The 15911-nt window shown below is 41.4% G+C and overlaps 1 protein-coding gene across 1 annotated transcript; it reads left to right on the plus strand.

Moving 5' to 3' along the window:
* Positions 1-29: 29 nt before the first annotated feature.
* Positions 30-15767, plus strand: eloa (elongin A). Its single transcript, XM_084080686.1, has 12 exons — positions 30-177; positions 1756-1812; positions 2701-2813; positions 3423-4096; positions 5340-5686; positions 6468-6585; positions 7178-7330; positions 8323-8420; positions 9566-9746; positions 9893-10022; positions 11502-11677; positions 14449-15767. Exons 1-12 carry the CDS (start codon positions 106-108, stop codon positions 14508-14510), a joined length of 2181 nt encoding a protein of 726 aa, XP_083936812.1. The 5' UTR covers positions 30-105; the 3' UTR covers positions 14511-15767.
* Positions 15768-15911: the final 144 nt, after the last annotated feature.

The raw sequence follows: 15911 nt of genomic DNA on the forward strand, positions 1-15911 counted from the left end.
GCAAAAAAACCTGGCAACACCGAGGACCAGGTCCGTTTGGTTAGTGGTTACACAGATGAAGCTGTTTCCGGGCACAGGGTACCACGGGCACCACCAGCAGTAAACATGGCGGAGGACCTGCAGGAAACAGTGGAGAGGCTCCAGTCTCGGCTTCTGGAGAACCTGGAGCCCCGCAAGGTAACGGATCACCCCGCTGTGAGGAGGGGGACTGGGTCTGGGTCTGGGGTCCGGGAAGCGAGTGGCTCCCCGGGCCTGGTGCCTGGCTCTGTCGCGTCGGTTGGTGGTAGTTTCGTGGAAGATCTCCGGTTTTTTTTTTAAGATCACGTCACCGTTATACCGTAAATAATGTGGTATTTTAATAACTTGTTTGTAATAATGACGGACTTATAACCCGGGGCCACTGGGCCTATCAACTTTATAGTCACCAATCAAACGTAGTAACGTCAATATTTGTCAAGCAAAGGCACTCTAGTGTTATCTGTGTTAGCCGTCCTACTGCTAACGTTGGTACAACCAGCGTTGCCAGCTTTTGCGAGAGAAACAAGCAACCGGGGTCCTTTGAAAACAATCTCAAAAGAAGCGAGCCCTTCGCCCTTTAAACATACATTCGCTATTCGAAAATAGCCGATATACAAGCTCACTGCGACGCGTTGTGAGCTTGTAGATCTGCTTTTTTTAACAACAACAAAAAACCTTGAACATTTTTGAAAACATTTTAACAACCCAAATCTTGTATGGGGGTCCCTGGCATAAAATATTTTCAGATGGGGGTCCGCAGACAAATGCATATGAATTTGGGGGTCCTTGACTTAGTTTGAACATTGTGATCTGTGATGAGCACAGAGCAGACCGGAGGCAGATTGCTTGCTAGCTGAGTAGTACTACTAGGCCCCAATCATTCATTACAGTGGAACCCCCACTGTGGGGTCTGCACTTCATTGTTTGTTTTTTGTTTTCAAGGAAATGCAAGATTTATAAGTGGTTTGAATGGGTGTCTATTCAGTTATTAATCTACTGAAATGGGATTGTTGATACAAAGCACTTATATAGGATATCGGACACTAGCTGTCGTGAGAATTGCACTGCTACTACTACTAGCATACTACTACTACTACTAGTACTACTACTACTGCTGCTGCTGCTACTACTACTCTTTTGTCAGACTTGTAACCCCTCACACTCACATAGACCCACAGGCCACGACATCAGTTTCAATAACGCCATGATGGTGCGCAATTTTATTTATTTATTTAATCTGAATTGTGAGTCATCAAGCATGACTAATGCTATCTAGAGCAACATGCTCATCAATGAGCAGAATGCCCAATCAATCGATTCTTTGGATGTCAGTGTTCTTATCACTTGGAAGTGATAAGAGTTATTAACCTTGGAATCAGACTGAGTTTTTACTCTTTTTTTTCTTCTTTTTTTGTGTTAACTTGTGTGGTTATGATACTGCACCCGTGCCTGATTTTGCTTTACTGTGATTTAATCATTTTTTACAAGTAGGTCCTATTGTTAGTAGTAGGAATAGTCATTCTTAAATAAATTCTGAGGTGTGCAGCACCACAATAAGGATACCATTTAGCTTCCTACCATTAACTTTAAGACCATGTTGAGTCTATTAAAGTGTAGAAAACTTGACTGTTTGTAAACTCGTACTTGGATCTGATTTTTCTTTGTGATGGAGTTGAATGTGCATTAATATTGGAGTATGCCTTAACCATTGTTTTTTTTCTTTGCATTTCTTTACAGTTAGTGAAGACTCTGAAGAGGCTGGGAGAACTTCCCATAACTGTAGATATACTTGTGGTAAATACCTTCTCTTTTTTTGGGATGAGTGCATGTAGCAGAGCAAGTGTCATGCGCTGATAATAGCAGATTTTCAAGATCACAATAGGGAGGGGATGACTGATTGCGACCCGGTTTTGAACCCAGGTTGTTGTGTTGGGGTCTGGTGGGTCTGATTTAACTTGCTTTTATATCTGAGGAAAGGGAGGGTACTTGTAAGGTTATATTGGGGATGTTTCATTGAATTAGACCCATTAAATGAAACAGTACGCCACATCCAGTAGAATTATGAAAATGTCCACTATGCTATTGCCTATGTAGGTAGTAAATATGAAGAATAAAAAGTACACCCTATTCTTAAGACCTTGCAGTCATTTTTTCCAGTAGCAGGATATCAAGAGCCGATGTCCTGGTCAGTGTTGTCACAAGCAAAGTTTAAAGCATGCTTCCATCTTTTTATGAGGAGGCAATATAGCACTAATGCAACAGCAGAGCCCTTGCTACATGTGCTCACTGAGATATTTAGTGCACTTACCTCTAAACCATTAGAGTCAAAATGTGGAGATTAGTTAACTGTTGCACATTTCAAACATACACACAGTGCCATACAAGCACACTGAACAGACTAGCTGTAAAATGAAGGTCTCAGGTTATCGTACAGTACAAATGCAAACATTGACTCTACGAGAGGGGGGCTTAAAATGGTCAGCTTTCAGACATGTAAAGTATATGTGTGAAATGTGAATGTGAAACAGGGTTTTGGGAAAAAGACCATGCGTGCCCACTGGCTAGTCTGGATAATTACATGTTTAATATAACAAAACAAGGCTATGAATTCTGATAGATAAAACTTGTATTATACTTCTACAGAGTACTGCTAACCACTACTTTCCCTTTGTGGTCTTGTAGGAAACGGGTGTAGGGAAAACAGTGAATTCTTTTAGAAAGCATGATCTTGCTGGGGGAGCTGCAAAAGATCTTGTAGCCAAATGGAAGGAGCTGGTTCCTCAGTCAGCTGACAGGTAATTTTAATTATTTTTTTGCATTTTTTTCTCTAACACTTTTGTTCGACAAACTGGCACCCAGAGTGACATGCAATCGATCGTTCGTCATTACACAATGGTGATCTATCGCATGCGACTTTGGCTAACGTGGTTAGTGGCACCCGGTGAAAACGGCTAACATGATTCCTCAAATTTATCATATTGCCAAAGTATTACAATATTTTGTTGCAGATTTCACACACAGCGTGCATCGCTTCCAGTAAAGTCATAAGATCAGTAATGTGCCTAGATGTCTGCTTTCAAACTACTGGGTCTATTTTTTCTCTTGCTGCTGATCTCTGCATCCCTCAGCCATATCTCCGGTAATGTGATAGAGGGCTGCAGGTGAAAAGGTGCCCAATGTTATGATCCAGGTATTTAGGAAATGATAATTGGAATTATGTGATATACATTGAAGATCCCATAAGTATGACTCAAAACTTTGGGAAACATTTAATAAGCTATATTTGCACAAACTCACTTTAAGGTGCCTTTCCTAACTGTTGAGACAAATCATGTAATGGTATTGAGGTGATGGTCACTGTACACGGTTATCATTTGGTTAATTGCATAACGTTGCTGTCACAGATCCAGTAAAAGCCACGCCAAAGAGGCAACACGGTCACATGCACACTCTCGGGGCTCTGAGGCGAGCTACGTACGGGGTCACAGGCTTCCTCGGGACCCCTCTCCTGAGGAGGAGCACTCCTACAGGGTAGAGGAGGATGACCATGTAGAGGAGGATGACCGGGAACAGGATGGGGAGAATGATGAGATGGAGGAGGAGGAGAGAGGCTACCACACCAACTACTCCCCCTCACCACCACAGCACCAGCACTATAGCCCCCCGCGGCTGGCCCATGGCAGCGGACTGAGAGGAGGCTACCAGTCTGAGGGCTACGAGAGTCCTGAGCCCGAACCCGAGCCCAGCCCGCCGCCTCGCAAAGAGGCCCGCCATCACGTAAAGCCACACAAAGAGCCCAGCAAGAACCACCATCAACACAGTTCCCATGGTGACCACAGCAAGGACAAGGAAAGGCTCAGGGATGAGGACAGGCGGCAACGCCACGCACAGACACAGAGTGGCGATCGTGGTGGTGGCAGTTGTGACGGTGGGAAGGGCGAGGGGAAGAAGCGCAGCGCAGATGGAGAGCCGCAGCAGAGTGGAGCGCACAAGGCTGCCAAGCACAGTCGGCACTCGACACAACACGATGGCAAGAAGGAGAGGGACAAAGAGGAGAAGAAGAAAGGAGGAAGTGATGGTGAGTGTTGCGTTACTCTGTGGGGTGTGTGTGTTTCATGCAAGCCTTATACAATTTTAATTACACAAATATGCTACTTGATATAGTACAGTATATTGCACTGGTTCTCAAACCTTTTCATGCCAAGGACCCATACATTTATATGTATTTGGCCACCATCCACCATTTGAAAATAAATTTGTGCCAGGGACCCAATACAAGATGTTTAATTATTTATTTTTCCAAAATTATCTCCTGTTCTTGGATTTGAGGTTTGAGTGAGCTGTGTGGACAAAATACTGTACAGTGTATTTAAAAAATACTGTTCTTAGCCTGAAAAAGATACCTGGCATTATGAGAATTTTGATCCATTGTGCACGGTCCTTATTCTGTTTGATTTGAAGTGCAAGCATTTTCTTTTATTTGCAATGATCCCAGTATACTGTATACTAGAATAGTCTTTACAGTCACATGACCAGGCCACTTAAAATCTCTTTCCGTCTTCCGGTACAGCCTGATGGAGTGGATCAGATAACACATACAGTTATTGATGAAATACTGAACAGGCAACTGGATGTAGCACAGTTATTTATGTATGCAGGGACATTTGTGCACACGCAGGATGCAAAGTTTGCATAAATGATTCATCCTGAATAATGGAAGGATTGAGATTTTCAGAAGCTATTGATTACTAATCAAGCTCAGTCTTAGGACATGCAGAAAACTTTAATGACCGTTGTTGTTTGCTGAGAAAGTGACAGTCGTAGGCACTGTTGCCTCACAGCAAGAAGGACCCAGGTTCAAACCCCGGCCGGCAGGAGTGGCCTTTTGTATGTTCTCCCTATGTTTGCATTAAACACAACAAAAACATCCTCCCACACCAAAAAACATACATGCTGGGTACATTTTCTCCTTCCAATGCAATTGATCACGGTACTGGCAATACAATTGGAGTTGGTCCCTGAGTGCCGTCCGGTAGTTGCTCACTGCAGTAGATAGGATGGGTCAAATTCATGCAGAGGACACATTTTCCCAAGTGGAAATGTAAAGAGCGGGAGAAATGCTCCGTTTGTTATTTAACGCAGGTCAGTGGGAAATTGAAACCATTTTTGCCACATCTGAACTATTTTCGAAACTTTCACTTCTATAAAATCATCTAGTTTGCTCATCCCTGTGATTCAGAGATGCTATGTGACTTCCACTCGGTCTAATTCTTAGTCACTGTTCCCTCTGCCTCCCTTAACATCTCCCTGTGTATAACCAGGGCGACCACGGGTCGCGCCCAAGGACTCTCCGCCTCTGGTCAAGGAGGAAGACTTCGATGAATTTGAGACTCCCACCATGTCATTCGAGTCCTTCCTCACGTACGATGCCCCCGCGGTCATCAAGAAAAAGAAAAAGCCATCGTCGTCGTCGTCATCATCATCATCACACTGTCGGCCATCTCACGCCTCGTCCTCTTCATCTTCCCATCACACGCGTGCCCCTCCCCCTGCAGCCTCCTCTTCCTCGTCTTCATCCTCCAAAGCTAGCAAGGCCAATGGGACTAAGACCAGTAAGAAAGGGGAGTCGGGATCTGCTTCGGCCCCACCATCAGAGAAACGCAAGAGGGTGAGTACCGGAAGGACTGGGTGGTGCCTTTTTTAAAATGTATACTCTTTTCAATCAAGGCAATTTCTCAGTGTTGAGATTGATAGTTAAAGGGCCGTGCCACCATACATGACGTTGCTGGTTTAAAGCTTCAGCCATATATCATACATAAACATAGACAATTTTCCTGTTTGTCTTTATTTTTAGATATTGCATTTGTTAAAATCTTCTTCACAGTCATTAATACATTACCGAACTTACCTGAATAACTGAGTTTTTGGGATGTTTTAATTCATTTTAAAGCATGGATTGATTTGAAAAATCAATCCGTGCTTTAAAATGAATTAAAACACAATCTATGATAATGTAACTTTGACAAACTGAGGCAGTGAAGGCAATTAAGTTCACTGTGTTGGATTGACGATCTCAAGCAAGTTTAAAGTCTCTGGAAGTTGATTGAATGGAATTCAGTGTCTTCCTCAGAAACCGCAGTATGCTTTTGAAAATGTTGATCAGTAATGTCAAGTATAACGTCAGTAATAGTCAATGGGCTAAACATGCCAAACCACCAGTATGGTCCTTTAATAGGGACCATACTGCGCTCATGGCTCTGTGATTGACAGACACTGATTGGCTCTTACACTTTTTGGTTTCTCCAAAACGCCCACCCAGCGCTTGGGGCCAGACCGAAGATAATGTGAGTTCACACGACCGGGATGGTTTACCAGGTTAGCCATCTTGTCTATCAAGTCACAAAATCAACGCATTGTAAATATATCTATTGTCTATATGTCTCTTAAAGGTGGTTGAGGCTGTTCAACTTCCAACTCTCCCTGACATCCCATTGCCAGCAATCCAGCCCAACTACAGACCTCTACCCTCCCTCGATATAACACCACTGTCGCCACAAAGGCGTAAAGGTACTGATCTCAGAGCTCATGGTGTGTGTGTGTCTTTCTGTCTGTCTGTCTGAAAGTGTCCACTTCAGGATGTGTGTCTGCCTCTGTGTGTGTAAGAGTTGTCTCTATTATGCAATTCTATTCAGTCTCTCCAGTCGTAAGCTTTATGGCCGACATGAGGCTTTTGGAATTATTAAACAATTTTATACAGGGTTTCATGACCTCCTAGAATGATTGATATCCTGTGTGTCTCAACCTTATCACTTTGCACTTGAAAGCTTGGAGGCCTTTCAGGCTGTCCAGCCTGAACTCTGTTAGCTTGTGCTAGTCACACCATGTGAGGAAGGGCAATTTGGACTCTTTAGTCAAATCTGCAAATATCTCTTCACAAAGTGGGTTTACCTGTATGTCAGCTTTTCAATAGATAAACATATGGATGACATGTATGGGAAGCAAACTTCCCATCCATGCAAATATTTTACCTTTTCTTTTTTCAAAACCAGTTTCTCCTGCAAGTGTCAGCATTTGTATAATACCCTCCCAATGTACTTTCTCTTCCTCTCCTGCACTCTGCTCTATTTCTGTCTCTATCCCTATTTTGTTTTCCTTTCAGTTCCTGTGTCCAATGATGAGGAGGATCCAGGCTTCACTGGGAAACGGTTTCACTCCAAGATGGCGGTCTACTCGGGAGCCAAAACCGCCTACTTGCCCAAGATGATGAGTCTGTATGAGCAGTGCATCCGTGTGCTGCAGAACAATATCGACTGTGAGTCCAATCTCCATCAGTGACCAGTTCTGGTTGTTTCTCTCTCCCCCCTCTTTCACTCTGTCTTTCTTCCCACTCTCACCCGCATATTATGTCTGCTGGTCTTTCTCTCACTGGTTCTCTCTCTCTGTCTGTCGTGTCTGTCTCTCTTTCTCTCTCTCTCACTCACTCACTCACTCACTCACACACACACACACACACACACACACACACACACACACACACACACACACACACACACACACACACACACACACACACACACACACACACACACACACACACACACACACACACACACACACACACACACACACACACACACACACACACACACACACACACACACACACACAGTCCCTCTCTTTATCACATGTCTCTCATTCCTCTCTTAATATCCTTGTACAATGTGCATGTGCAATATGATCCACTATGTGGTCTTCTATGGAACATTGGCCTAGCTCCTTAGGAAAGATCAGTTCTCTTGCATTCCCTGCAAATTCTTTCTGCAAGGTTTTCGTATTTGTTCACATTACATGCTAATTATTATTATTAAATGTTACAACAATATATCGTAGCTGCAGAAGCATGTGTATATTTTAGTAACATGCATGCAGGACATCTGCGACCGACTCCTTTTTATGATTACAAAGTTATTAATTGTTGCCATGGCTTTTGATCGAAGGGACAGCTATGTATGTTGTCATTAATTGACAACATGAACAAGCTACAGATACAAAATGGAAGTTATACTTAATCTTAAGAATGTGTCGCTCATTGAAAATAACAGATTTTCAACTGGTGTGACATGTATTTCTTTTATTGTTTCAGTTGAAAATCTGTTACTTTCATGTAACGTCATGTGACAAACTATACTGTACATGCCTAACCTGGTAGCCTTTTTAATTTATGTTTTATGTCTATACTGTGACCAAAACCAACAGTGTAATTTATCAATCTATACGGTGCATTCGTCAATTCATCAATTTCAGCTATTGATGAAGTCGGTGGGGTGCCCTTTGAGATCCTAGAGCCTGTTTTGGATAGGTGCACTCCAGAGCAGCTGTATCGCATCGAGCAGTGCAATCAGGTAACACACACACAGTTTTTTTTATGAGTGTAATTTTCATGAATAGGATTTTTTATTTCTGGTCTTGGAAAGCCCAATCTGCAAGTCCAAGACACGGTCATTATTCCGCTTCAGTCTTGCATTGTGTTGAAACAGCAACTATGCTTGTGAGTGATACGGAGCTGTGTGTCTCGGTAGCTCAATTCATGACCTGTAAAGTGTTGTCCTGTTTCATAACTTTCATAACTGGTACTGCCACTGAATATCCCCTGTGGGATCGCTAAAGGTCTATCTATATTTTCTGCTGGTAAAGACGTAAAAAACCTGTCTTAACTGCAAAATCCCACATTATTCTCACATGGCCATGGGACTTGACGTCTGGTCAAGTCCCAGTTTGCAATTTATTTTCTCTACCTTGCCTTGTGCCCCTCGGGTACATGCATGAAGCTTTATCACCAATCAATTGGCAAAGCAAAAAGCATAATAAAACAATGATCTGTGTTCAGTTCAGTAGCAGTTGTAATAACGATGGATAATTAATGGTCTGGTAGACGACTTTGGAGAACGTGGCACAAGCTAGGTTTTGACAGTAAAATTACGCAATTATGCTACATTCATCAATAATGTCTTGATACAAGCATTCTAACATATTTAGGTTATAGATGTATAATTTTACAAGGTAATACCTACACACAGTAACAAAATAACACAGAAGTCCAGAAGAAATGGAGCAAGCTGTGCATCTGCATTGCAATGTTTCCCTCAGCTCCCACCATCTATGTTCACTCTTGTTTTATTGATTGATTGATCATACTCGATCATAAGATTTATTTTTGTTGTCTTGAATATGCTGTAAGATGCTGTGCATGCTGTCTTCCGGCCATTGTAAACAAAGTAATGGCATATTTTAGCACGTCCTGTTAAGCTCAAGTTCACTGAGCTCCACTGTTTGGTTGAGAGATATTGGAAGTGGCAAGATTTCGGAGGGCCCAAATACAGTCACAGTACTTTCTTAGAAAGAATGTTGCCTAGCAGAAATTGAAGTGAAGAAATAAGGCAACAACACAGCCACAAAATGACATTGCAGTTTACATTAAAGTGATTGAGGGCCTGTGCAAATAATGCTTTAGTGTCCCTCATCCTTTTTGTTTTCTTATGTTTTTCAGTGTTTCATAGAGGAATCGGACGAGCTGTGGAGGCGCCACTGTACGCGAGACTTTAAGCGTGCGGCGCCCCAGGAGTATGAGTCGTGGCGTGAGTTGTACCTGCGGCTGCATGACGAGCGAGAGGAGCGCCTGCGGATGCTCACTCAGAACATCAGGTCTGCAAATGAAAACAAGCCCAAAGGTAGGAACAGATTTTCATAATGAAGGCATTTCACAATAATCACTGTCTGTATTTTTTCTTGCATAAGTGTTAACTAATACACTTATTGCCACAATTCGACCATACCTCTACTTTATCATAAAAGTGAAAATGTTTCTCCCTGACAGGAAGACAGGTCAAGATGGCATTCGTGAACTCCGTAGCTAAGGCCCCACGCGACGTCCGCCGGCGACAGGAGAAGTTTGGTACCGCTTCAGGGTCCACGGCCAGCTCTACTGCAGCTTCTGCTCCTATTAAGTCAGTAAACACACACACTCAGCTACCGTAAGGCCCATTTATACTCTACATTAGGTACGGATCTGGACAGGGCATCTCTGTCTAGAAGCTTACAGACACATATGTATGTATAGAGCAATACCGGAATAAATTGTAGGGCGCAGTAGTGATCCCCTGCTAGACGGGCATATTGAATGGTACACAGCAAAGAAGGTAGAATGGACATAACACAGCGCTACCAGTTTAAAGATGCATGTAAAGTTTGCAGACGTAGCTAAATCTGTCCAGGAAAAAAAAACAAATCTGTGGATATCTTGGGGTGTGTTCGGAAATAGCGCACCAGAGCGCACTCGCCTATTAGTTTGCATTGGCCAGTGCGCTCAGTGCTGTATTTCCGAACGCACCCTATGTTCTAAAAAGATTGAGTTAACAGTCTTTTTACCAGAGTTGGTATCAAAATGAGAAAAAGAAATCTGCTTAACGGAGTGAATCAGTCTGGATCCCGGGCTAGGTTGAATCACCATGAAGTATTTATTTGAGTGGTAAGCTGCAGTTAATTGCTGATTTCTGAGGCTGTTAACTTTTCGATTAATTGAGTACAAAGGACCTTTGTAAGCTTTCTTGAGTTTAAAATCCTCTTAGCAGACCTTGTATTGAACTGAATTTTACTGTTTCTTTTGCAAACTGCTAATAAAGTATTCAATCAACTAACAAAGTTATCTTTTGCAGCAGAGAGAATTCTGGGTCTGTCTTTCCTGTGGTTTCATAGTGCTTGATGTTTTTTGCAACTGCACTTGACCCATTTTGACCTGCAACACATCTGTGTCATTTTAGATTTTTTTGGCTATTCAAAAATAGCAGATATACAAGCTCATAGCGCGGCACCGAGTGCCGCGCTATGAGCTTGTAGATCTGCTATTTTTGAAAAAAAATTGCAAATCTTTAAATATATATATTATTATTATTTTAAAAAATCTAAATATTTTGTAGAATTGGAACCTCAGGTCTTAATGGGTTAAAGAAAGTTCTTGACATTTTCTGGATTGACTGACCTTCAAATAATGGACTATTGTTTCTATTAATGGTCTTTTAACAAATGAGGCTATTTACTGTATAGCAACTCTCTCTACCTTGTCCCAACACAACAAATTATTGTTGTGTTGGAACTACATGAACCACTTGAACACCAGCATCCTATTCTGGTGGGAACATATGCCAAAAATAGCAGATCTACAAGCTTGCAATGTGTTGTGTAGATAAGCTATTTTCGGCAAAGAGATATGGTGTAGATTGAAAAAAGAGCTCACCAAGTACATTGCAACTCAGGTCTGTTCTACAAAGTACTACTTTAAAGAATCTAAAATTGAAAGTATATTTAGATTTTTTTTTTTTTTAAATACATAATTTGAGTTGTTTGTGTTATTTCATTGTTTTGATGTATTTATTGTTGTTGGCTCTGTCCCACTCATACTATTTGTTCCCTCCATTGCTGTTTTTCAGAGTAAGGCCTGCTGTGATGTACAGCTCTAACTCTAGTGCACAGGCTCCCTCGTCCTCTTCCTCCCAAAACAGTCCTCCTCACAGTTCCTCCCAATCCTCCTCGGCACCCACTGGAGGAGCTGGACCAGGAGGCCCTGCCGGGTCTGCAGCACGGGACAACAAGCCACAGGTCAAAAGTAAGTGGTACTGTTTTGTATTTTCATATTTTTAACTGTTATTCAACTTACAATAAGTACAAGTATTGGTAAGCTTAAGTTCCTAGTTCATCATCATTTCCAGTTAACCATAATCAGTGCTGGATTTGGCCAGGTGTCATTTGCCCTATATACTAAAAATACATAACCTTATATACAAGCTCACAACATGTTGCGGCGTTGTGAGCCTGTAATTCTGCTTTTTTTGCTACTTTTTAATGGAAAAAAGTTGACAAATTTTCCTTAAATACAGTCGCCATGGTTAATGTGTTTTTTTTTAAATTGTGGTATTGTCAAACATGAATATCAAACTTATCATCAAACAGTTTACTGTTCACAAAGGTATTTAATTCAGTTTGACCGGAAGCAGGGATAAAACATATCCTCACCATAAAAATAAATAACATGGGAGGGCTGGGGAGTACTATCAAAAGCAGAGGCATGGACTTTCCCCTCCATCCCCAACAGCAAATTGAACCCTGTAATAACAGATTTCGAGCCTTATAATATGATTTCACATTGGGTTTTAGAATTTGAAATCTGATCTACTCTGGTGAGCTTCCTTAACCTGTGGAAAAGATACTTAACTTACTTTATGATAATTTATAAATATTACCTTTTTATGCCACATCACTGGATTACACAAGAACATACGTATATGAAAATAAAGCTCTCCCAACTGGGGGAAAGTAGGAGGGTGGTCCATTGACTCAACTCTATTTAAATTCTGCAAAAATAAGGAATATTTCGTTGGGGATGCATGCCATTAGCCTGGTAAACCCTCCCTCCGGAAATCTCATTTTCATTTGATGTCAGGAAGGAGTCTGGCATGATCGCCCATTCTGCAATATTGGCTGCGGGCTGGAGTTGGGCGGGAGTAATACCGTTGACTGACAACCCCTTCAGCCAATGATCGTTTTTCCCCTTCAGCCAATTGCAGTGGATTTTTACGACCTCCGTCACTAATATGACGCAGCGGGACTTTTGAGACGGCCCAGCCCAAAATAGGTTGCCTTATGCGGATACATGCGTGTCACAGCCCGCCCCTCCCGGTTCTCTGAATTTATATTTTTAAATAGGCTCTGTCATGATTAATTGACCACATATATGAAGTTAAACAACTAAATTCTATCCAAACGATATCTTAATAGTAAATTCCGTGCCTCAAAAAAGAAGTTTGAGACCGTTTTAAAAACAAAAGTAAGAAGTGAAGGCACTCGCAGAACAACAATGGCTGCCGTTCGTCTTTTTTCGGCGTCACTCAGGCTGCACTCGGCTTCATTCGGGCTCACTCGAACTCGCCACCTGATTGGCCAATGTAAGCTGTCAATCACAGAACGATGAGCGACGACGCTGATAGGCGCGGTTAGGTCCTGATTTCGCTGGAAACTCCCCAATATTGCAGAATGGGCGTTCATGCCAGACTCCTTCCTGACATCGAATGAAAATGAGATTTCCGGAGTAGTCCAGGGGCCAAGCCATATTTTGGTACCACCTAAGGTGACCGTAAAGTTTTTGTATTTTTGTCTTCCTACATGTCTCTAGTTTATATTTTGGTATGATAACCCTTCCAATCTTGTAGCTTAATGGCAGTTATCACTACCTACCGGCTAATGTATCCGGTAGGAGACACAAAGTAGAATCTTTGTGTCTCCTACCCCGGGCATCAAATTATTGCGACAAAAAACAAAATATATCCATGTATTCAAGGCTTCATGGGGTGTGCAATTGATAACTTCTCAGATTTTTGGTGTTTGCTTAAAAAAGACTGCTTTCCATAAGCTTGTAAAAGTTGACCCTCCTTTGGTCTAGGGTGGTCATAGCTGAATGGGTAGAGAGTCCCCCTGAAAAACTTAAAGGAGGAGTTCACCCAAAAAAATATTTATTTTCTATCAATTGCACACCCCATGAAGCCTTGAATACATGGATATATTTTGTTTTTTGTCGCAATAATTTGATGCCCGGGGTAGGAGACACAAAGATTCTACTTTGTGTCTCCTACCGGATACATTAGCCGGTAGGTAGTGATAACTGCCATTAAGCTACAAGATTGGAAGGGTTATCATACCAAAATATAAACTAGAGACATGTAGGAAGACAAAAATACAAAAACTTTACGGTCACCTTAGGTGGTACCAATTTGTGAAAATATCAGTGTTGGCCCCTGGACTAGAGGGAGGGTTTACCAGGCTAGCATGCCATGACAAGGAAGGAGATGTTGAGAAAAAAGATGCATAATCTCTCCATTATGAATTTATACTATTTTACAAGCTGTTTCACTGGATTACCTTGCGTAATGTGTCATATTCTGTGCATCAGGGGATAAGGGGACGCGCACAGACATTTTACTGAGTAATAATGGTTGGCTGCACTTGTGATCCGCAAATGCATTGTTTCGACTTGGTTTATCAAACATTTGGGGTATATTCAGTAGAAAAAGCACTGCTTACATTGTTTATCTGGTTTCCCTTTGCTTTACAATAAAACATTAATATAAACTATTATAGATTATTCAGAGGTGGAACTCAGTTCCCCATGGAATTTTACTCCAGAGTCCGCATTGATGCAATAATAGAAACAACTGCAAACATCAATGACTCCACACATAGACAATCAATTAAACAAAAAACTCATTGTGTTTGCTAGAGCAGCATTGTATTAAGAAAATGCACTGGGGAGAAAGGGTACTTATGTGTTTCATTTGTCTGTCATTTCAACCATCTCATGATTCATTTCTCTCTTGTCTCTTGTAGAAATTGCCCCAATGATGGCTAAAACTATCAAAGCTTTCAAGAACAGATTCTCTCGCCGATAGACTGGGAGGAAATGAGACTGAATGTATTTTATGAATTTCAACTTCAACTTGGGAGCATCTACGTGTTTTTGTTTTGTTTTTTTTAATTTAAGAACAGCAGAAGAGGAGAGCACTCGACAACATGGAAACTCAAATAAGTACTCAACATCAACTTACCTGGCCCATTCAACATATCAACCTCATTAAATAGACACCTTTTTATCTCCAGGAATCAGCTTTTCAAGAATGGAGAAAAAATGAATAACTTTGCTCCGATTACAGCATGTGTTTTCAGCATGCAAAGCTTGTGGATCTGTTACATCATGAAATGGTCTACTGGTCTGAGATTGTTATGCTTGATTTATACCTGATTGCACACTGTGTCGCAAACTGAAAAATGGCAGATCTACAACCTCACAAGGCCTCGCAGCATGACGTGTTATGAGCTTGTGGATCTGCTATTTTCGGTGCTTGACACGGCGCACAACTAAGTATATATTACCCTTTTAGGTTTCCAAATGGGCAAGAGCTCTGAGTTTCAAACTTTATGCAGGGGAAATATGAAATGTACATACCCTGCACCTAGTTCTGGAAAACCCCTGTATAATTATGGTTACACTGTTATTTAGTCCTCGTTCTCCAATAGACTTGTGAAACAAACCTATTCTTTCATTTCAAAGGCCAGGATTTGTCTTTTGTTACTGTCCATCGTGACCTAATTATACACTACATTAGGAATAACCTTTGCACAGAGTTCTAAGCTCTCTTTTAATAGTTTGTGCAGTGCTTTGTCACCCAACACGTCAACTTGCTGGCTAGTGACTCCGCAATTTTTAAAGAACAATTGACTAGACCCATCAACCTGTTTTTAATCCCTGTGAATTTTTAAAAGAACAATTTACGTGACATGCATACTGTAGCATCATAGGCTTATTTGATCTCCTCCCTGTGCCTCCATCTCATGGTTTTCCTGCTGTGTTCATTGTTGAACAATTTGTGCATCCCTACTTTCATCTGCTTCACTGTGATAAGTGACAACTGAGGTGACTGACTGCGTGAAACAGACACATAAGGGACAAGGAGGAGGAATAGGACAAAGACGGAAAGTAATATAGGACCCTTGCAGCTTCACTCCATAATGTTAATGAGATGTATTTATTTTCAACACTGGGACCTGGCACCCCAGTACAGTACTTGGGCCCGAAAAAAAAGGATCAAAAGAATAATTTTATTAGATTTTAATAAATGTTATATGGACATTTTTAATAAAACTGACTTTTTGCCCTCATTGTTGTCTTTTCTTTTTTATATAGTAGTGGATTAAACTGTACATTACAACTTGTGTCTGTATTTGTGGAAAACCTTACTATAACTACACATTATTTCTAAACCAGGTAAATGATTGAAACACGACTGTTGTGG

This window comes from Gymnoscopelus microlampas (assembly GCF_963454915.1).
Source record: "Gymnoscopelus microlampas genome assembly, chromosome: 15".
Taxonomy (NCBI): Eukaryota; Metazoa; Chordata; class Actinopteri; order Myctophiformes; family Myctophidae; genus Gymnoscopelus; species Gymnoscopelus microlampas.